The sequence below is a fragment of the Rattus rattus genome, chromosome 5 (genome assembly GCF_011064425.1).
Source record: "Rattus rattus isolate New Zealand chromosome 5, Rrattus_CSIRO_v1, whole genome shotgun sequence".
NCBI lineage: Eukaryota > Metazoa > Chordata > Mammalia > Rodentia > Muridae > Rattus > Rattus rattus.
Window position 1 is genome coordinate 30104051 of NC_046158.1, and position 24524 is coordinate 30128574.

The following is a 24524-nucleotide window of genomic DNA, read 5'->3' on the forward strand; positions in this document are numbered from 1 at the left end:
CAGCCTGAGGCTTCTCTCTGTACTCCATGTGGAAGACCGCCGCCACTCAAGACGTAATTGGAAGACAGTCTCATCTTTGATTGCCAAGCCAAGGTTTTCAAAGTCTCTCTGGATTCACTCGCAGCAAACATGATGCACCCACCACTAATGCCGTATGTAGATGTCTGGACTAGCTCAGAGTGATTCGTCTCCTTGTTCCCCCTACACTTAGAGCCCCAGGATCCCAGAGCCAGGCGTATTCACACAGTGCTCCCTCCTTTAATCGAGGAATGAGGAATGAAGCCCACCTCACTGAGTTGATCCTGGACTTTCTTGATTCTGCGAAGTTCTGGAGTATCACTTGTGATGGCGTATGGCTGTCCCTTTGCTTTCTCATAGTTCTCTTTGTATTTATTCTGAAAAGAATATTAGATATTAGCCTGGAACATGACCAGACAGCAGCAGAAAGTTCAGGCAACACACACATCCTCATCTGATTTTTTTTTCTTTAAATCCTTTAAGGAATAACAATTATCAGTCGCAACAGCTTTCGTCCTGTCCCACATTCTCTCAGCAAAAGCTAAAATAGATTCGGTAATTGTTCCTCCTAAACAGGAGAGGATCCTGGAGAGTTGTTATAGACAATTGTCTTGGATATGCCCTAAAATAATTCTCTTGATTTTCTCTTTTCGGTTGCATACATATACAAAAGCCTGAATATCAATTAGTCTAGAAAACAAGTTAGGCCTGAAAAGATTTAATTGCTAATACAATGCAAAAATACTCACTTTAGAAGCTGCAGCTGAACTGCAGTGGTTACAAAGCTACAGTGCCAGCTGAATTAATGGGAAACCTGAATTATGGGCTATTTTATAACGATATGCAAAGTTATTATTTCTGCTAGCTATGCAGTGGAGCCTTGCTTTAGTAATAACATGCATCATTTACAATGATCAAGGCCCTCAAAGAATATTCTTGAGTAGTCAACAATTTAAATTACACTGCTGATTTAGACACCAACCACTGGCAATCTGTGGGGGGTTGCCAGCACTCCACTCAGAATACCAGAAATTCCAGGTTCCTAATGCCCAAATTAATAAGACTATATGGCAATAAATTAATGAGATAATTTTGTCCTTATTGAACGCTGCAATGAGAAGGAGGCAAGAAAGTCTTGTCTAGAATCTTTCATGTTAGATAATTCAAGGATCCAAATTAGAAAATTTACTTCATAATCCTCAGGAGTTGATACAACCACAATAGAATCTTTAGAGGCCAATCACACATGGAAGCTTCAGGCATTGGTTTTGATCCCACATAATTCAATGTCCCTCTGAACTACAGCTCATCTCTTTAAGCATCCAGAACACGTAGGCTCAAGCTAGAGAGACCTCAGCATGCCATGGATATCAACAAATCAGATCTACTGAAATAGGTGTGGCTCCTCTGGCAGGCACTGTACGTGACAGGATGGTCACGGGACTGTACGAAGCAGAGAGCATTGACTGCTCGGTCATCCTCAGTCAGAGCTGCTTGTGAGGACACAGGGCAGCTTTGAAGACTCCTTTTGTACCATTTCATAATCCTCAGACCAGTTAAACAAGAATGCCCTGAGCACTAGTAGTTTTAAATCTTGTAGAAGAACCCACTGGTGTAGCTGTGCAGAAAACTCATGGTTCCGGGCTACCCTTAAGTGCTCTGCGCCTCACTTCCAAATGAGTTCAGTCTGATCTTGGTTTTCTGTGTCACGGACGGGTTCTTCTTCTTGTCACCATTTTGTAATCATTCGTGCCATTGGCTAACCTACAAGGCTCTTGCACTCAGTTTAACTGTGCAACTCAGCTTCTGTGAACAGACTTCTAATAACTAAGTATTCATGTTTGTGTTGTCATTGCTCTGGATTAGCTATGCAACACATGTTTTATAATTGCACTCCTGTGTTTTCTCGTGGTAACAATAGGGGTTCGTCCTGATGTTGCAAGGGCATTGATGGGCCACTCAAAAATCCAGAGTCACACATCAAAGACACAGTTCTACAAAACGTCTCAATCATACAAACGGCATAGGAGGTAGCGCTTTAAGACTTACTGGGCTGAAAAGACCCTGCATTTTCTGACTGTGCTCTATGTAGGGGGTCATGAACTTGGACGTGTCCACCTTCTTTCGGATGACCTTCTTCCGCTCCACCGGTTTTGCTGGTTGTGGCTGTGCCAGCGCTGGTGTGGAGGTTTCTGATTGGCCATAGTCAGATGTCCTTGTCGTTGTGGTTTCATAGATTTCTGTAATTGTCTGAAAAATGAAACATGTGGGTATGAGGTTAAAAACTAACACAGTGACCTTGGCGTAGAATGTTCTAGTTTCAGTCACTCCGACATCCCTCGTGTTCCTTTTCCATGCACAAAACCAGCCAAGGCAGGAAGATGCATATTATATTCATACATCCATATGAGGACACGTAACTCTCATCAGACTGGATATTGACTGTGACATCATCTGTGACCTGTATTTTCAGAGATATCACCAAATACATTAAGGGACTATAAAAAAAATCAGAAATAGTCTCAATCATGTCTTCTTAAGTGAGGGCTGAGGCTGAAGCTCAATGGTAGAGCCCTTGCTTAGCTGTACAAGATCCTATGCTCCACCTCCAACACCATTAAAATAAAACAGAACAAGAAGAATCTTTTCAAGTGGTTTAGATCAAGCAAAAGCAAAGGAGACCTGGAAATGAAAGGCTGTTAAAAAATAAAGCTTAAATTCTTGACATTAACTTTTAAGTGAGTAAGAAGGACCAGTTGCAATTCCTATAGGCATTTAGCCGTTCTGTATATCATAGGGAAAAACAAAAACTTTAAAAAACGAATCACATCAGTATTGTATCAGTCTCTTGACTTAGCTCATTAATCTGAACTACATCGCCATTTACACTGGGGTCCAGAACAATGGTGGCGACATAATGGGCAAGTATCCTGTCAGCGGGCTTAGCTATTATGCAATAGCTCAGAAACCATTGTGTCTTACAGCAGGCTGTGGTGGAAAAGCTAAGATTCAAATTTAAATGCAGTTCAAGGCTAGAAGTAAGGTATGCAGGGGAAGAGGGTAAACAGCAGAGGCTTCAATGAACTGTGTAAGATCATGTCCTTCAAGGCAAATTCGGTCCGGTCCAAAGCCAAATTCTAGCATCAGCACAAGGAAGAGAAATCTGCTGAGGCGACTGTAGATCTGACAAGCCCCACTGTTAATTGGCTCCCCTCTGCCTATTATTACTAAAGCATGACTCGGTGTGAGAAACCAATCAAACCACCCAGGCTACTTTTGATCCAGTCACGGGCTCTTTAGGCGAGCCTCACAGTGTGCTGCTTTGATTAGTAAGTGTCATGCTCAATGAGAAACAACTCCACGAAGAAAGCAAAGTATGAGGCTGGGGGATTTCCAACTTGGAATTGTTGAGAGCCTTTTCTTGGAATTCTCAGGAGCACCACACCTGGCGGCAGAGACTTTACCCTACACGTTACAACTTTATGTAATGAAACTGCTATAAACTGTGCCAGCCACATGTCCTAGCCATCCCTCCAATGGCAGTCTGGGACAGAAGGCAGCCACTGACATGGCTTTCTTTCAAACCTATCCATACACAAAAATCCATGCTACACGAGCAGCAGGGAACCCTTCCTTGCCATCTGGGATAAGCAGATCATAAAAACATGTCACTTAGCCCATCAAATGTGGAGTATGGTCTTTTAATATCAACTTCTGAGCACGGGCAGGAAAGTGCATTCCCTAAAGAGACTCCCTTTCCTCATCTTTCTGGCTCTAGAAGTCTTTGGGCGGAAAGAGGCTCTTCTCTAATGAGAACCAGTTCATGCAAGTGTGGGCTGTCTTACCTCTCCTGGCACCTCCTCGTACACCGTCTCCTCGGTGTAGTACTGTAAAGAGAGCACAGGAGTGTCTATGAGACAAGTAGAGTATCCAGCACTCAGCCCTCCCCTCCCTCCACTGAACCCATGAGGTGGCTTCCCTTGGCTGAGTGGATGTGGAATATCTGCAGGGAGGAAGGAGATGGTGGCCAGTTCATATTCTGGGACCCATTTCCACTTGGGAAACGTCCGATCTAACAAAAAGTTGAAAACTGTCCAGCAAGATGAGAGGTCTGAGAGGCCTCTTAGCCACTGGAAACTATTTTCCCAGGGCAAGAAACATTCGCCCCTTAGAATTACTGTCCCGGTTTGCTTCCTGTTGCCGTGAGAAAACACCATGACTAAAAGCAACTTAGGACAGAAAGGATTTGTTTGGCTTACACTTCCTGTGACAGTCCCCCATCCAGAGCAGTCAGGGCAGGAACTCAGGCGGGAGCAGAGGCAGGGACCATGGAGCAACGCTGCTTACTGGTTTGCTCTCTCTGAGGCCCCAGACTGTTTCCTTTACAAGTCAGGACCACCTGCCCAGGAACGGCTCTGTCCCCAGTGATCTGTCCCCAGACTTGCGTACTGACCAATCTGATAGTCGCGATTCCTCAGTGGAGGTTTGCCTCTTCCCAGGTGGACAAAAACTATTTTGTGGACAGAAATTAACCAGCACAATATCTCAGAGAATCTGCTTGGGACAGGACTCAGGGTGCTGTCTGTGCAAAGGGAACTACGGCAGGACTCACAGCTACTGATTATAAAACAAAACACAGACCCACTGTGAGCAAATGTTTACTAATGTCCTGTTATTCCCATCCCCCCGGATCGCTATGCTTTCTTCTGGAGGGAAGGCTGCCTACATCCCACTCGGCACTCATCTACCTCCCTCTGCTGAGCACTAGGTGATCTCACGAGCTTAACCTGGGTAGAACATCTGTGGGAGAGGGGGAGGTCACTGAGGCTTAGTTGGTGCAGGTCACTGGAAGAAAGAGAAGGAAAAGGCACCGCAGGGCATTTAGGGAAGTGAGGCTGCAGTTTGCCCCTGGGCCTGCAGCCTGGATCTCAAATCCACTCTAGTTTTGTCCTCTGACATCACGAGCAATAAATAGGTACAGAGGGGAACTGGCTGACATTTTGTCTCTGGTGTCTAAGGAGAGTAGACTCCTGCCCCAGCCTCATCTAGCACCACTGGGCGAACGGAAGGCACAGCTCTTGTGAGTCAACCCACTCAACAGAGGGGTGAAAAGGAAGCACTTCGCCCATTTTCTCGGCCAAAAAAATATTCTTTTAAAGCATGTCGAATTTATTTTATTTCTGACATGAAAGCATTGGGGGACAGGGGTACACTGAAGCAAAATTCTCCTCAGTGCCCTACTTCCTCCTGCCCTTGGTTCAGTAAGCTCTCCTTGCCCTAGGCCAGCTGCCATACTCACTGTGGTTATAACTATATAAAGCCTACTTAATGTTTCTTTTGCTTGTACTTATTTTCCATTGAGAATTTAATTTTTGTGTGTATACATCTTTATATATAGTAATAGTTGTCATGAGCTCTCAGGACAGAGGAGAGCTCTTTAGCCCTGAGACTTCAGCACAGGACAAAGGCCATTTAGACGCTTTAAGAAATACTGTTTAGCACTGAGGGCAAACAGAACTATTCTCCTCGTCAGCCTGAGTAGCCTGCAAAGAAATGGTAAATTACAATGAATGATTCCCATTGATTTTAGATTTTCTTAATATCCCAGTAAAAGCAGCTTTTGTGAGCAATGTGGTTTCACCTTTCCTGGGGTCTCACAATGGGGAAATGAGTCTTGGAAGTAAGATCATTAAAAAAAAAGTCACCTCGCCCAAGTGCTTGGCATTGACTTGAATGCCACAGTTCATGTTTTTAGAGTTATTCTGCTAATTAGACCATACATTATTGATCCTTTCTCTTTCTACCTTTTAGTCCATACAGACAGTGCCAGCAAAATTTTATTGCAGGTATCCAAGATCCCCAAGAGCTATGAATTTGAGACTGGTTGCTGTTTTTGAACCAATTCCCTTGAATCTGCCGCCACCCCATTCTTGTGATCTTTTCTGAGACCAAAGAGACTGGAGTTCGACACTCCCCAACAGGCAATCTATTAGTTAGTATGTGCTATCAGACCACAAGCAGTAATGGGAACAAGATGGCGGAGATGGAAAGCCTAAAATAGCCCCTTCCACTGCCGTGACTAGTTGGCTCAGTCAAGGCTAACAAAACATCCAGGATTACACGAACACTTCAAAGGCTAAGGGGTAGTCTGACTGGAGGCTTGAAAGTGTTCCTTTGATTATCATAACAGGAAAGAAATTAATCATAATTATAACCTAACTTACTAACTTACGGTGTGTTTATTCAATAGTTCTGACTTCTCAGAACTTACATTAATACATTCATTAGCAATGGTAATTGCTGAAATGCATGAGAAGCTGACATGACATCATCGACTTGAGTCAGAGAGATATATACTGCCTCTGTCAGACACAATGTGGTCTTTATACACTTCAGCAATAAGTAATTTTATTTATTAAAAATCGAAATTTTTCCTTTGCCTAAATAAAGATGAATTAGCAAATATAAATTTTGCACCTTTGTCAGAGTTTTGTTTGGGACAGCTCTCCTAGTTAATTTCAATCATTTAAAAAAAATTATAGATTTTCATCTGTTTAGATCATTGTTAATTGGAACTTTCTAGGCACTTTCAGTTTCATAGCAATTTCACATGGATTAGCCACCAGCTTTGGGTTTCTGTTCTAAAAGATAAAGTTAAAGGTAAGAGCTGCTAAGGAGAAGGAACACTGAGTTACAACCATGTGATATACTAACATGACATACACATTAATTCTGCAAACCTCACAGGTGGCCACCAATGATTTTGGGGTACACTTTCAAGAGAGCTGCTGTAGTTAGTTCCCAGTCAAGATTCAAAAGCTAGTCTTGTTTACTTAAGTATGACAGAGTTGGTGCGGAAGTGACTCCAGCTGTCTCTGTGACCTTCATGGGTTCCCATGTGTATCTGTGAAATCGTATGGATACACACACACACACACACACACACACACACAAGCAGCTCGTAGATGGCTCCTCCTGTGTGTAACACCTCCCCCATACAATTCAGCTAGTTGTAACAGATTCCTCTCTCTTGATGCTGGGAAGCACGACTAGGGCCCTTTGATCACTGAGGGGCTGGCGGTGGGAAAGCAATTCTTTTAAATGATAAAGTAAAACCTATCTGCGCCCAGATAGGTTTTTTTTGAGGGGGTGGTGTTTGAGCATTTAAGAAGAAGTAAAGCTGGGAACTAGATATTCCCTTTCACTTCTAGGTCTCATAGTTACGGTGAAACTGATCGTCTTTGTACTTCAGTGGTGAGTCTTTGGGACGTTATAATAGATGATGTGTTTTCTTGAATGACTGATTTACCCCCTGGCTCCAGCTGTCGCTACACAGAGTGCTTGGCTGCCAGAGGGGCTTTCTTCTTACCTCTATCACCTCCTCATACTCTTCCTCATCCGCCATTTTTCCAGAGTAGTAGTGGTACCTACAAACTTTCCACACGCCATACAAATGAAAGTATATTAGCATTTTCTCACAACACCATAAAGAAATGCAAAACCAACCCACTCTACACTAGTAATATATTACTAACACATTATTAATTAATATATTATCAATAAATAGTAGTAATAATAATGTAATGGGTTAAATCAAAGCTTCAGTTTTCTCTCCTAATACCTTCAGTATGCCCTGAGCACTGTTACCCACCCAGGATTTACTCAATTCAAATTTTAAAAAAAGGATAAGGCAGTTTGGACTCAAGAGATGGAATTTAAATGACCAAACATTTAGACAAAAAATATTTTCAAGCAAAATGTTTAGCGGAAGAAAATTGAGTGTGACTTTCAGTACTTGGAATTTTGCCTCATAAACCCCCAATACTAGGCAGACTAACTTAGTTTTCTGCCTTGGTCTAGAATGCTATATGAAGTATATCTAATATTAAATCATGTAGAATAAATCCGTCCATAAATTTTGAAGTAAGTAAGTAGAAACCTCAAGGCAACGGGGTTATTTTCTTCCGGAAAACCATTGGCTTCCACGGATTTTTTTCCTTTCTGTAGCTCTTGTTCAGGTCTGAAAAATAAGAAAGAAAAAAACATTGAAGCATTGCTTGAAGTGTGCATAAGCTTGTCAATCTTTGGCCTAGATTTCTAATTCGGGAACTGGGGAAAGGCTGAAGGCCCTTCGGCCTGACGCCAGAGAATGGCCACCCCATACAAGTTATGTGATGTCTGAGAGCAGCTGTACCTCTCCCAGAGATGCTTGACTGTAAACCAATACCCTGAGTGGCTGGTTTTGTTAAGCTAGCGAAACTGCTGGTCCTTCTGAGAGCAGAGGAAGTTCTGTACCGTGGGATAAATATAGGAACACTGACCATAGAGCTTTCTTCATAGGAATATAGTTAGGACAAAAATGAAGAAGAAAATTGGGGTTAGGCAGCCAACGAGGTCAAGCAATAGCTGGAGAGGGCAGGAACTCCTACACGCTGTGTCAGAGATGACTACTAAGGCCTTCCTAGCCACTTCTCTCCACTGTTTCCCCAGTTAGATACTCAAAACTTTGGAAAATAATTCAAGGGGAGTCATGGAACATTTTCTCAGGAGACCACTCCAGAAAAAGACAAAAAGGTCCTTACCTTCGAGCTATGTGAATAACCCTGGCCAGCAGCAAATCCTCTCCCCGCTCTCCCCTCCTGAGACGCCCAGGCAAAAGCCACCGGAGTACGGGCGCTCCCAACTTATCATGTGGCAGGAACAGCCAATCAGATCTCGAGTTGCTCAAATTTCAGAAGCTAAATATACTGGGTGATCTTCTGCAAACCACCTGTTCATCAATTCCACTAAAGGATAAAGGGTAACAAATTGCTAGCTTAGAACTATTCAAATCCGATGAAATTTTACCTAACTGCCAACCCTTGAGAGTCAAGTTCAGGCTTAATCGATCATTTTCTCCAACCTCGCTTAGTACCCAACTTGTGCAGAATGATTTGAAGGAACTAAGCAAGATTTGGAAACTTGGGTTCTTCTGTTGCTGGCCTGACCCTTTCTGATCTTCACAGAGGTCCACAGGATTCCTTAGGAATGATAACTTCAGAGGGACAGGCCTATGCGAGACCGATGCGGTTGTGTGAGAAACTGAGGAACACAATCCAGAAATCATCTGGCTGTCAGAAGCAAATTTTTTAATGTGATGTAATTATAGGTGACAATATTTGGTTGTAACATTGGGTGACATAGCCACAGGTGTAATCAGAGCATATTGACGCATTGACTTCCTGGTTCTGAGGCAAGGGTATGGCCTGCTCGGTCCAACTTCTTTCCCCCAGATGCCCAGCTGCTAGGGACACAAGGCCTCACTTCTCCATGGTAACTGAGTTGCTGATATTTTTAATTGACTCCCACCTCCTAGAAGCAAATCATGAATGCTGGCCCTGAAGGCTCTATTTATGAATGGCAAATACAGATCAGCTGGAAATCAGGAGATGACTACAGGAGGAGAAAATGATGCTCTACTGGAAAACTCACAGTGTAAGACACTTACTTTGCCCAGAACCATGTAACAACTGGGTATGGTAGGTCAAGCCTTCCGTCCTAACACTTGGGAAGGAGATCAAGTCTGGCCTAGACTGCATGAGACCCTGTCTCAAAAACAAACAACAAAATCAAAAATCAGAAACAGACCAAAATAACAACAGCAATGACAAAACCAACAATATCCTTAAAGCTTGCCTGAGACCCTCATTCTTACTGTCTTTGATCTGGTGTGCTGTTTAAGGCTACAGTCTGTCTGTCGTCATACAAAGCACAGAAACTATAAACTCATATAGAAGTAATAATTCATCTTTCTCTGGCTTGCTTCTGAACCAAGGCCTAAACCCTGGGGGTCTTCTCATTGACACCAATCTTATGGAAACAGTTTTTTGAGTGAAATATTACAAAGCCGTCTTATACTTTGAAGATATTTACCCCTCTGTGCTCCTTGCTGCACGATTTATATGACAGTAAATAATATTTATCCTCTCTTTATCATCTTAACTAAATATACCAGATCATCTCATACAGTCGTGTGAACCTTACGAGCAAGGGATATTTGTATAATGTGAGATCATTCTCTTGGTGACTGGAAACTGGAAACATAGCTTGCTTATTCAATATATACTATAGAAAGAACAAGTCAAATCGAAAAACGAGAGCATGGTGAGACATACTGTAAACAACATTCAAGTAGCAGAAGCAGGAGACTGCCCATGAGTTCCAACACAATCTAGGCTCCTCTGTCTAAAAAGCAAAACAAACATTAGAAACGTTATTCTTTTTAAAGCACAAAAAGTAATTAAAAAGTTAAACATACACTTTCTCAAAGGTAATGTTAAATTTCAGATATTTCTAAAGGACAAATTTACATATAGTACAAATTTACACATAAAAACTGTAATAGCCTTTTATAAAAATCACACAGACATGTCCGACCTCACTTGCACAGATAATTCTATTGAATGGATAGAGTATGGTTTGTTTAATCATTGCTTCACTCATGAACATTTATGTTGTTTTACTTTTGCTTGTTTGTTTCATTTTGACCCAATTTCTTACTATGTAGCTCAGCCTGGCCTCAGACTCAAGGCCTCTAGCCCCAGCCTGGTCTCAGACTCAAGGCCTCTAGCCCCAGCCTCCACAGGGCAGGGATCACAAGGCTGCACAACCAGACGAGGCTTGTTTTAGTTTTGGTTTTGATTTTTTTTGCTAAAACAAAATAAAACAGCACAGCCTTAAGACAACACAACACAGAGTAGGCACCCCTGCACTGTGAGTTCGCTTAGCTGCATGGAGTGTATCTGTGGGATAAATTTCTAAAAACAAAATCACCAAGTCCCAGGTTATAGGCACATTTTGAAAATTGATAGCTTTTGCCAAATAGTCATCCAAACTAGACAAGCTCATCCATTGTGTGTACATCTTAGCTACCTTATGGTTATCAGCCTTGTAAACCCCACAGTCTGTTTGGGGGAAACAGTCAGTTTTCTGCTGAAGGGTGAATGTGTATGCATCTCAGAAAATGAACATGTTGAAATCTTATCTTCTAATATGATCCTATTGGAAAGCGAGGCTTTGGGTGGCCTCACCTGAGAGTGCGGCCCTTGGGCAAGGAATTGCTGTCTTGACCTCTTTCCACCACCATGCCACCATACCAGAAGCTGGCAATGTGCCGCCAGCAACAGCAGCCTCCTAAGAACCTGACCCTGCACCAGCCTGGCCCCAGACTTCCTGCTCCAGTGCTACCCGAGCAGTCCATTTCTGTTGTCTACACCCCACCCAGCTTATGGTCTTCTGTTTTCCCAGACACGGGACCTTGAAAACTCCATGGCAGTCAACGGAGACTGCAGAGGAATGGAACTCCTGAACTCTGTGTACACACAGTACATTCAGGATCAGGCTGAAACAAATCAGAAGGCAGGGAATAAGCCCATATGAAAATATTTTCCCCTAAGGGTTCTTTTTTGAACCCTTTAGGTTCAAACCTTAATTCTTAGGTTCAAACCTAAGGGTTTGCCCTTCTTGGGTCCAATCCTTCCTAAATGAAAGTCCTAAATTCCCAGCTAAATTTGTCTGCTCTCTGTTGTATCAATAGTTTGCAAAGCACATAAGGAATGGGAGTCACAGTTAGTCATGGTCCCATCATGGTCACCCAGGAACACACATACCAGGGAGCAGCGTACACTGCCATGCCATGCTTTTAGTGAGCTCTGAAGAGGCTTACCTGAACTGTGCCCTCTCAGAATGGCCTGTTTTCCTGGCCTCTTATGCAGAACAAGAGTAAAACCCTGGCTTAGTGACAGATACTTGTCACATGCCTTGCAATATAGAGTGATCAATGAATGTTTACTATTATTTTTTAAGTTGTTCTAACTACTTTTAACTTTCTATTCGAATTTTCACTTCTCTACCCTGCATTTAGCTGAAATACCAAAATATCCCAAGACTTCTGAAACCAGCCAGTCTGAGAATTTAAGAACTGATGGGGGTTGACCACAAAATGTAGGAGGGTTGGGTGAAGCCCTGAAGGTGAGCTTGAGGCACTGTTCCCTTAACAGTGCCCGTGAGACGACAGGGTGTTGACGGGAGGTTGCTATAGAAGTTTTCTGATTGCAATTTCTTCAGCTTTATGCATTTTTTTGAGTAAATTGTATGTACATAGGTTAGTAATCAAACAGTTTTGTATGGCTGGCAAGCAGATGGTGGTACTGTGTGGGATGGTTTTAGAGGTGGTGCCTTCCTGGATGAAATGTATCACAAGGGTACGGGGTATAATCTGAGTTTTACTGCTAGCCTGTAAATTGATGGCTTCCTGTTCTCTGTCTGTCTGTCTGTCTGTCTGTCTCTCTCTCTCTTTGCTTCCGATGTGCAGACGAAGTGTGGTCATTTGCTTCCCACCCTGTCAGGATGGGCTCATACTCCTTCGCCATGCCTTCCCTGCCTTGACTACGTTGTATCATAGCCCCTCAACAACTGAAAGGCAGAATAAGCCCTTTCTCCCCTAACTTGCTTTTCGTTATAATATTTTATCACAGCAATAGAAAAGCAATGAGTACAGCTGGTTAATTAAATCAGCATCTACCCCTGGGCCCCTTCACAGCACTGACTGTCTCGTTATACTCCCCTACACGTTTAACAAAATGCCTATATTTCTCTTCCTGATCTATCGTCACTCACATCATCTGGTCGGGCCCCACATGGGAAGATGAGTCTTTGGGGACTTTATAAAAGCCCTCCAGGCCCTGTACACACACACACACACACACACACACACACACACACACACACACACACAGACACAGACACAGACACACACACACACACACACACACAGAGAGAGAGAGAGAGAGAGAGAGAGAGAGAGAGAGAGAGAGAGAGAGAGAGAGAGAGAGCTGGCTCTCTGCGTGATTCAGAGTTCCAGGCCCACATTATCATGACCTCCTAAGAGCACTATTAGAACATTTTTTCTCAATTATCTTCAGTTCAAAAGAATCAGCGTGTCAGAGTGACATTTGGGGGATGGCTTGTTCTGATGTTCTTCAGAATCACCAGAACATACGAGGAGATGCAGGATTTAATAGTTGTTGAGTACTCTTTAATTTTCTCAATCACTTGTTTTTATAGTGTTGACATTATTTTATATTAAGTCGAGCATACTGCTCACCCACCGCTACTTAAAACTGACTTTCTAAAGTCCAGCTTTATGACGGATGGGTAGTAGTCAATTTTCTAATTTCAACTGTATCTCTATGAAACCTCATGAGGTTAAATATTTTAATTCCTCCCTTCTCTCCCCTTCCTTCTCCCTCCTTCTTCCCCTCCCTCCCTCCTTCTTTTCCTCTCTCCCTCTCTCCATTTATATGGTAGTGTGGACTGAACCCATGCTAGGCAAGCACTCCACCGATGATGTCCACAGCAGCCCGCCTTTTCCAGAGCTTTCTTCATCATTGAATTTTGTTTCTGTGGTCTGACCAGAATCTGCTCAGGACTCTTGCCCATTTTCTGGCTGAATTGTTGACCTTTCTAGCTGTTGATCTGTAAGTCTCTCCTGGATGCTCATCTGTCCATCCCTTGTGTGACTGACAGCTTCCTCCACCTCTTGGCTGCTCACCCCACCTCTTGGCTACTCATTACCTTTCATAGGGATGTTGAGTTCCTCACTCCATGTTGTCGAATTCATTGGTGCTTTCTTTATGACCAGTGCTTCCAGAAAGAAGACTTTATACCCCATAGTCATGGAGGTGTTTTCATATGCTCTCCCAGAGTTTCACCTTCCACATTTAAATCTTTCACTTACCCTGTAAGTTAGTTTTATGTGACATAAGGACTCTTTTAATCTTATTTTCTTACCTAATGGACTACCTAGTGTCTATTGGCCATCTTCTTTCCTCACTAGCCAAGGTCTCTCCTATCATCGTTCTTGACCTCATCTCCATGAGGTCCTGGGTTTGCTGTCCTCCTACCAACCTGTCTGTCCGACTCAGCATTGATACAAGAAGGCCATCGTTCTGTGGCTTGACAATGCCTTTCTGCAACAGCAAATTCATCCACTTATAACTCTCCGGGGAAAGTGCAGGCTCTTGCCTCAAATCGTCTGTCTAATACTCCCGTTTGTCTTATGGTAGACTTGAGTACTTTGATATTTTAGGGCCAGGCCTCTCAGATACTTGATTTAAAAAAAAAAAAGTAGTTTAGAGTCTACTCATTGTTTTTTTTTTTTTGAATGCAACTAATCTCCCCACCCAGATCCCTTTAAACCCCATAAGCAACGTTTTAATGTCTTTGCATGCATCTTACATTACATTCTAGCTTTTTCTCTTTGTCATTTCTTTACATGTTTTTTGTTTGAGAGTCTGGTTCTGTATCTCAGGCTATCTCAGAATCCACTGTGTAGGACAGGTTAACCTTGAATTTGTGGCAATCCTCCTGCCTCAGTCTCCCAAGTGCTAAAATTACAGCAACGAGTCACCAGACTCACATTCCTATCGTACGGTAGCAGTAACACATTTGCTGCCTTTGTGAATGAGATTTCATGTGCAGTTTCTAGCAAATGCTATTTATCAAGTTTCTTGTTTTATTTGTTGATATTGATTTGCTATTATTAACTCTATTTTTTTGCAATTTTTTTTACGATCATAAGAAAGGTCAAACAGTGATACTTCGAGGAATGTCCAAGTTGAGTCTACAGCATAGAACTAGATTCTAGGGGAATTTTAGGTAGGGCTTTGAGAGCTAGAGATGAGGAAGAACATTCTGGAATGATAGACAGTACGGGCATTAGTAGTGTTGGGGTGGAAGGTGTGTGGCATGACTTGAGGGAATTGAGAAATTAATCTGACAGTTTTTGTAAGCAGCTGCTGTGAAGCAACATACCAGAGAAGCCGCCCACTCAGCCCAGCCGCGGGAGGTAGCATCTGACACAGGCGTACTGCTATTGTATTCAACAGCAGGCGACGCGTTGAATCAGGCAGACACTAGCAAAGTGGAAATATACCCAAACTCCATTATACAGCACGCAATTACACACATTCACCCGTGAGACAGGCAGATGAAGTGACACAGTGGGAAGACAGGTAAGAATATACAGCTCTCTTACAGCTCCATTTACAGTCAAGGGAGCTTCCGGATGTCAGTCCTATGGAGAACTGTCTGCTCTTTAAGGACTGTGTAAAACATAGTCAATTTTCCCTTTGCTGTCCATTCTTCCTTCAATGTATTCTTCCTGTCCCCTACTCTTCCCTCATCCTCCTTCTGTCCTCCCCCTTGTCTCCCTCCTCCTCTACACTCATGTCTAGTTTCTTTTCCTCCTGTGCCTATTGTCATGGGATTTGACTATTATCTTATAAGTGAGCTCTTTTATCAAGTTTTATTATTTATAAAGCTCCGATTTTTAAGTCACATGTTCCTTGATCCCAAAACAACAGAAGATCCAGCAAAGACTCCCAGTACTGTATTAAGACTGTGGAGAGGGGACACCCTAGTCTATTTCCTGATTTTTGTCAAAACGTTTTGAGTTCCCTCCATTTAGAATAATGATGGTTGTAGATTTGGCATATAAGCTTTTATTATGTTGAGTTCTGCATTTTCTATTTCTAGAATAGTCGGGGCTTTTAAAATGAAAAGATATTCGATTGTGTCAAAAAGTTTTTTCAGCACTGAAGAAGCTACTCTTTTCTCCAGTGTATTTTTGGCATCTTCGCAAAAGATGATCATGTGGTTTCCGTCCTTGAGTCTGTTTGTGTGATGTATTACTCTGATTTTTGTATGTTGAGCTAGCCATGCATCTCTGGAATGGAGTTAATTTAATCATTATGATTTTTCATGTATTCTTGAATTCAATTTGCAAGTATTTTATTGGGAAGTTGCACATCTATTTTCACCATGGAGATTGGTCTATAATTTATTGTCCCTCCCTCTCTCCCTCTCTCCCTCCCTCCCTCTCTCCCTCTCTCCCTCTCTGCCTCTCTCCCTCTCTCCCTCTCTTCTTTACTTTATCCCTCTCCCTCCATCTCTCTTTGACTTTATTTGGTTTTGATCTAGGGTAATACTGACTTTGTGAGAGAATTTGGCGAATACCTTCTTTTACTATGTTCTGAAATTGTTTGAAAACCACTATTAGTTCTTCACTGAAGGTCTCGTAGAATTCAAAAGTGAATCCATTAGGGTCTAGAGGTATTTTTTCTTAAGTCAGGAAATTTAAAAATTACTGCTTCAATCTCATTTCTTGTTATGGATCTCAATAAGTTGTTTAGCTTGTACCAGTTCAATTTTAGTCAGTCATATCCATCTAGAAATTAATTAATTTCTTCTTATAGTTCCCAGTCTAGTGAAGTATGTCTCCAAGTCATGCGCTAATGATTTTCTGAATTTCATTGACATCTGTCTTAATATACCCCTTTTCATCTCTAATTTTATTAATTTGAGTCTTATATAATTTGAGTCTTGATTAATTTGGCTGGGAGTTTTTCTATCCTACTTATCTTTTCAAAGAACCAACTCATTTTCCACTGATTCTTTTATGTATTATTTCCAGTTCAGTAATTTCTGTCTTACTCTTGATTATTTCTTTTCATCTACTGGTTTGGGTTTTGGCTTGTTGCTATCTGACTGAATCCTAAGGTGCTAAGCAATTTATTTGAGATCTAATAGTTTAAATTTTATTTAATTTAAAAATAATTCCATGCACGCATACAATGTAATATGGTCACCCTCATTCATTTCTTTTAGCCCTTACTACTCCTAATGAACCCTTACTTTCCTGTCCTGTGTGCATGCTTTGTTGGTGATGAGCATGTCTGTGCGAGTAGACACCACTGCTGCGTATTGATGGTTGTCACGCCATAACCAGAAGACAGTTTCATGGCATTCTCTCCAAGCCTCTGCCTCTCACACTGTTCTGCTTCCTCTTTTGGGATGATCCCTGAGTCTTGGACAGTGATATAGATATCTTATTCAAGATTGAGTATTCAGTGGTCACTTTGACCAGTCTCTGCCTTAATCATTGCCCACTTCAAAAAGAAGCTTCTCTGTACAGGGCTGAGTGCAGTTCTAGTCTAAGAGTATAAATAGAGCTGTTTGAATGGTAGTTTGACTACACATTTATTGAGCAAAACATCAGTATAAAGTTCTAAGACCTATGACTTCCCCAACCCTAGGCATTTGACGAGATATACAGTACCAAACATATATTGTTTCTTGTGGAGTGAGCCTCAAATCCAATCAGATAGCAGCTGCTTTCCACCTGCACCCATTGATACCACTATCGCGTGACACTTTTGTACCAACGGGCACATCTTGCCTGGAAGGTCAGAGTTATAGTACATAGTCTATAGCTAGGTAAGAATACTTGTTTACGACTTCTCTCCCCTAACAGCCTGCATCTTGCCATCTGGTTCTAGGTAAACAAGAGCAGGAGAAAAAAGCTTCTGTTGTTTTGAGAGTCCTTGAAGGGTTCCTGTCTCGGTTTTTGTTGGCAGTGGGTTTTGTTTGTTTGTTTGTTTGTTTGATTTTGTTGCTTGCTTGTTTGTTCTAATATAGACACTTAAAGCCATGAACTTCCTCTTAGGGCTGCTTTAATTGCATTCCACTGTTTTTGCTGCATTGTATTTAATTTTTAATTCTTTTCTGACCTTTTATTTCCTTCTTAATTTTTGATCACTCATTCATTATTCAATAGTGTGTCCAATCTCCACAATTCTGTGCATTTTCTGGAGTTATTTTTGCTATTGATTTCTAGTTTTGTTTCACTGCAGTCAGACAGTGTGGAAGTATATCAATTTGTATTTGTTAGGATTATCTCTGTATCATATTACCATATCTATGTTAGGGAAAGTTCTATCCTGAGAAAAAATTGTATTCTATAATGATTGGACAGAATGTTATGTAGGTGTTTGGGGGATTTATTCGATTTATGATGTAATTCAGCTGAGACGTTTCTCTATGTTTTGTTCAGAGTCTTTTCTATTGCTAGCAATAGAATTTATCAATGTCACCCACTATTTAGTGTGTCAGAGTTAATATGCACTGACATATTTTAATGGAAATGCCCTGATAGAGTGTTCTCATAAACAGTAAGAAGTACTTTATCTTTATTTCATCTGAATTAATTTTGGTTTTAATTTGATTTTTCAGATATCAGAACAGTGGCACTTGCTTGTTTCCCTTGTCCTTTTGCCCAATACCTCCTTTTTTCACCTTAGGGTTGAATCTGTCTTTGATGGTAAGATTTATTTATTACCTCTTCGGAGGTCCCTGGGTGTTGTTTTTGCTTGTTTGTTCAGTCCAATCTGCTAGCCTGTGGCTTTTGGTTGAAGAATTTAGACATTGAAGTTCAAAGTTATTAATGAAAAGTGTACAGTAGCCACATCTCCTATGTGCCCATTCTTCCGGTCCACACTTCTACCTGAAATCCTGGATCTGCATCCACTCCCTGGCCACAGTTTAGCCTACCTCTCTGGTGGCCTACTGCCACCAAGGAAAACTAGGAGAGATATCCATGCCCCAATCTCCCATCTGCTGGGCCTACAGCAAGCTCAGCAGCCATGAGGTCTGCCCTATCCACTCTTTGCTACATCTGGGCCACACCTATACCTGCAATCCCTAATCTGCACTGCATTCCCCAGGCCACAGCCCTGCCTGCCTCCCTAGAAGGCTGCTGCCACCCAGGCCAACCAGAGGCCTGCTGCCATTAGGGACTACCAGGCCAGCCAATAGCCAAAGAAAACCAGATGGTCAAAGGCCAGTGCAAGAACATAATCAACAAAAGCCAGGGCAATGTGGCATCATCAGAACCCAGCTCTCTCACTACATCAAGCTCTGGATATCCTAACACACCTGAAGAGCATGACAATAACCTTGAATTTCATCTTATGAAGATGATAGAGACCTATAAAGAAGAAATTAATAAATCCCTTATAGAAATACAGGAAAATACAATCAAATAAGTGAAGGAAATGAATAAAACTGTTCAAGACTTGAAAATGGAAATAGAAGCAATAAAGAAAATACAAATGGAGACAACCCTGGAGATGGAAAATCTAGGAAAGAGAACAGGAACTACATATGCAAGTACCCCCAACAGAATACATGAGAGGGAAGAGAGAGTCTCAGGCATAGAAGATACCAGAGAAGAAATGGCAACTCTAAAAAGTTTCTAACACAAAATATCCAGGAAATTTGGAATACTATGAAAAAAAACAAACCTAAGAATAATAGGAATGGAAGAAGGAGAAGATTCCCAGATCAAAGGCCCAGAAAATATCTTCAACAAAATGATAGAAGAAAATTTTCCTAACCTAAAAAAAAGAGATGGCTATATGTACAAGAAACTTATAGAACACCAAATAAATTGGACCAGATAAGAAAAACCTCCTGCCACATAATAATCAAAACACTAAATGTACAGAACAAAGAAAGAATATTAAAAGCTGCAAGGGAAAAAGGTCAAGTAACATATAAAGGCAGAGTTATCAGAATTACACCTGACTTCTCAACAGAGACTATAAAATCCAGAAAGATCTGGACAGATGTTTTGCAGACACTAAGAGACCACAGATGTCAGTCCAGACTACTATACCCAGCAAAATATTCAATCACCATAGATAGAGAAGCAAAGATATTCCATGACAAAACCAAATTTAAACACTTGGTTTTATTTCCACTAATCTAGCCTTACAGAGAATACTAAAAGGAAAACTCCAACACAAGGAAGATAACTGCACCCAAGAAAACACAAGAAATTAATAATTTCACGGGAAAATAAAAAGAAGAAAATCTCTCACACACGCACACAAATACTAACACCACCAACATCAAGATAACAAGAACTAACAATTATTTATCATCAATATCTCTCAACATCAGTGACTCAACTCACCAATAAAAAGGCACAAGCTAACATGTTGGATATGAAAACAGGATCCATCATTCTGCCTCATACAAAAACCACACCTCATCAACAAAGCTAGACATTACTCCAGGGGTAAAAGGTAAATATGAGATTGGAAGGATGGAAAAGGATTTTCCAAGTAAATGAGCTCCAATAAGCAAGAATAAAGATTCAAGTGTGTGTGTGTGTGTGTGTGTGTGTGTGTGTGTGTGTGTGTGTGTACAACCAAAATAATAAAAAGAAATGGGGAAAACCACTTCATATTCATCAAACACGATGATGTCTCAATTCTGAACATCTATGCCCCTTATGCAAGGGCACCCACATTCATAAAAGAAACACTACAGAAGCTTAAGTCACACATAGAGCATTAATAGTGGGAGATTTCAATTCTCCACTCTTACCAATGAACAACTCATCAAGGCAGAAACTAAGCATAGAAATAATGAAGGTGACAGAAGTTATAAATCAAATGGACCTAACAGACATCTACACAATATTTTGCAGGAATATATATATATTTGTATACCTATATATGTGTGTGTATATATATATATAATACATATATATTTTTTCTCAGCATCTCAGGAAATCCTGGCAGATACAAAAAGATTGATCTTATCAGATCACCATGGATTACAGCTGGACTTCAACAACAACAGAAACAAAAGAAGCCTACAAATTCATGGAAGCCAAACAATATTCTACTCAATGATCACTGTGTCAAAGAAGAAATAAAGAAAAAAATCAAAGACTTTCTAGAATTCAATAAAAATGAAGGCACAACATACGCAAACTTATGGGACACAATGAAAGCAGTGCTGGGAGGAAAATATATAGCATGAAGTTCCTTCATAAAAAAAATTTGAAGAGATCTCATATTTACAACTTAACAGCTTACCTGAAAGCTCTAGAACAAAAAGAAGCAAACACACTCAAGAGGAGTAGAGTAGAGGGCAGGTAATAATCAAATTCAGGGCTGAAATCAATCAATTAGAAACAAAAAGAATACAAAGAGTCAACAAAACAAAGAGCTGGTTCTTTGAGAAAATCAACAACATAGACAAACTCTTAGCCAAACTAACTAAAATGCAGAGAGATGGTACCCAAATTAACAAAATCAGAAATGAAAAGGAGGGCATAACAATACACACTGAGGAAATTTAAAGAATTATTAGGTCTTACTTCAAAAACCTGTACCCCACAAAATTGGAAAATCTAAATGAAATGGATGATTTTCTACATAGATAACAGTTACCAAAGTTAAATCAAGATCAGGTAAACTATTTTAATAGTCCTATAACCCATAATGAAATAGAAGCAGTCATTAAAAGTCTCACCCCCCCCCCAAAAAACACAAAAAGAAAAACAAAAGCATAGAGCCAGATGGTTTTTAGCACAGAATTCTATCATACTTTCAAAGAAGAGATAATTCCAATACTACTTAAACTATTCCACAAAATAGAAACAGAAGGAAACATTGTCAAACTCATTCTATGAGGCCACAGTTATCCTGGTACCCAAACCACACAAAGACTCAACAAAGAGAACTTAGGATCAATCTCCCTTATGAACATTGATGCAAAAAAACTCAATCAAATACCCACAAAGTGAATCTAAGAACACCTCAAAAATATCATCCATCATGATCAAGTAGGTTTCATCCCAGGGATGCAGGGATAATTCAATATAAAAAAAGAATCCATCAAAGTAATCCACCAATGTTGCCTGTGCCCTGGACTACTTGCCACCTGACCCTACCTGCCCTTGGGAGTTGGAGATGAGGTGGTGCAGAGTCAACAGCACAGACTCTGGGAGCAGGTAAGAAACTCTGCACCAAGCTCATGTGAACACTGCTGCAAGCTCCTTTAATATCCTTTACCTGCACCCCATTGGTCCCAAGAGAGCATCTCTTCTAAACAGTAGTTTCTGATTGACTGGCATTGTCTGTGTTAGCAATCCTTGGTCTCTCAGGCAGTCTTCAATTAGGTCCTCCTGCAGGAGGTACTTCTGCAGCTGCACACCCCTGGCATTTAACATAGAGGTGGCCAAGTCATTTATCCTACATTTGTACCCTTTCGTTTTTAGATTTTGACAGCCTAGTGGGAACCAGGGTGCCATTGCCTTGACATTGTTGACCCCACCTGGAAGGATTCCCAGTATACTGGACTGTGCCTGTCTTAGGTTGTCCTGTCTTCCGGGATCTTACCCGTCATTGACTACCAACCCTCAGTGAAATATCACTCTGGAGGCATGTCACACAAGGGAGAGCTGAGGAACAGCCTACACGGTGGTCTCATGGATCTCTGCCATCCATGCTTTGATCACTTCCTTAGGGGGTCCACAATTGGGATCTTTGGGAACCATCAGCACCTAGAGCACCTTATTTATGGAATGTGACTGTGAGACATTCTGTGCAAAACAAACAAAATAATTATCAGTATAACAGTTCCTCTCATCATACCATAAGTGGCCAAACAGCCTCTTAATATTGTCCCACACTTTACCCAAGAAACTGGCATCTAGGGAGAGCACAGATAACCCAGGCTGCATTGTTGGCTATGTTCTCCCTTAACAGCACAGAATAGTTAAGGAATTTGTCTGACCAGGTACCTTTAAGATATTGAGCCAAATCCCTCTCTCCCTCTACTTCCCAGAGATTATTCTCTCCCCTTTACTGAATAGGACTGTAGCATCCACCCTTTGGTGTGATCTTCTTTCTTCTTGGGTTTCACATGGTCTGTGAGTTGTATCATGGGTATTTCGAGCTTCTTTTTAGCTAATATCCACTTAAAGGTGAGTACATACCATGTGTGTTCTTTTGTGACTGGGTTACCTCACTCAGGAGGAATCTGGGAGGTAGAGAGGAGGCGGAGGGAAGGGGGGGCAGTTCAGATACCGGGGAGAAGTACAGAGGGTCAGGTATTTGAAAGTAGGTGTGTAGCAGTGGGGGCGGGGAAATTGGGGGTAGCCACTTAGAAAGTCCCAGATGCCAGGGACTCAAGAGGTTCCCAGGACCCAACAGGGAGGACATTAGCTGAAATACCCAACAAAGGGGAGATAGAACCTGTAGAGACCATATCCAGTGGATAAGTATGGCCCCCAGTTGAGGGTTGGGGCCACCCACCCACCTCAAAAATATTAATCGAGAATTCCTTCTGTCAAAAGGAAATGCAAGGACAAAGAGTGGAGCAGAAACTGAAAAGAAAGACCATCCAGAGACTGCCCCACCTAGGAATCCATCCCATCTGCTGACAACAAACCCAGACACTATTGCTGATGCTAAGAAGTGCTTGCTGACAGGAGCCTGGGATAGCTGTCCTCTGAGAGGCTCTGCCAGAGCTAGACCAATACAGACGCAGATGCACACAGCCAAACATTGAACTGAGAAGGGGGACCCAGTGGGGAAGTTAAGGCAAGGGCAAGGACTGTAGGAGCTGAAGGGGTTTGTAACCTCACAGGAAGAACAATCATATGAACCAACCAGATCCCCCAATGCTTCCAGGGATGGAACCACCAACCAAAGAATACACAGGGAATAAACACGACTCCAGCTGGATATATAGCAGAGGGTGGCTGTATCTGGCATTACTGGGAGGGGAGCCCTTTGGCCCTGTGGAGGCTTGATGACCCAGGATAGGGGAACACTAGGATGCTGAGGCAGGAGTGGGTATGTGGGTGGGGGAGCACCCTCATAGAGGCAGGGGGAGGGGAGGAGAGGATAGGGGGCTTGTAGAGAGGAAACTGGGAAGGAGGATAACATTTGAAATGTAAATAAATAAAATAACCAGTAAAAAATGCTCAAAAAAAAAATAAAGATACTGAACCAACTGTTGTTGGGCTTCAGTGACGTTATGTACCTGGTAAGGGTAAAATGTAGATGGTTTGATAAAGATGTTGATTTAGTACCTCCTGTGCCTGTAACACCTCAGCTGCCTTAGAGACTCCAGCATTGACAGTATCCCTCCACTGTGGTGGCTGTCTGGGTCAAGACAACAGCAGCTGTTGTCACCTGGGCAAGGCCTGCAAATGATGGCCACAGTGATGGCAGCTGTAATACCAAAATCTCTCTTTCCCTGGTGTAGGAGTTGTGAGTGAGTCTGGGCCATCAGAATGAAAGAATAAAAGTGGGTGGTATTTACCTCAGGCATCCAAATAGCAGCTGGTTCCCTCATCAGGATAGCCCCATCCAGCAGGCAGTCAAAGAAAAACCCTACATGATCATTTCATTAGACACTGAGAAAGCCTTTGACAAAACCAACATCCCTTCATGTTAGAAATCTTGGAGGGATACAAGACACATACCTAAACACAATAAAGACAATATACAACAAGGCAATAGCCAACATCGAATTAAATGGAGAGAAACTTAAAGCAATCTCACTAAAATCAGGGACAAGGCAAAGCTGTCTACTCCCTCCTTATCTATTGCTAGAGCAATAGAATAACTAAAGGAGACCAAGGGGATACAAATTGGAAAGGAAGAGGTTAAAGTATTGCTTTTCACAGATGATATGATATTCTACCAAAGAACTCCTACACTGATAAACACCTTCAGCAAAGTGGCTGGATACAAAACTAATTATATAAATGATAAATGAGCTGAGAAAGAAATCAGGGAACCAACACCCTTTCACAG

The 24524-nt window shown here is 41.7% G+C and overlaps 1 protein-coding gene across 1 annotated transcript in view; it reads right to left on the bottom strand.

Annotated features, from left to right (window-relative positions):
• Neb (nebulin) overlaps positions 1–7423 on the bottom strand; it is a 188264-nt gene extending 180841 nt beyond the window's left edge. The window contains exons 1-4 of the mRNA XM_032903283.1: positions 7388–7423; positions 3864–3905; positions 2068–2268; positions 288–395 (exon numbers count right to left, since the gene is read on the bottom strand). Coding sequence (XP_032759174.1) covers positions 288–395; positions 2068–2268; positions 3864–3905; positions 7388–7423 — 387 coding nt within the window. The remainder of the gene's footprint in view (positions 1–287; positions 396–2067; positions 2269–3863; positions 3906–7387) is intronic.
• Between the last annotated feature and the right edge of the window lie 17101 nt (positions 7424–24524).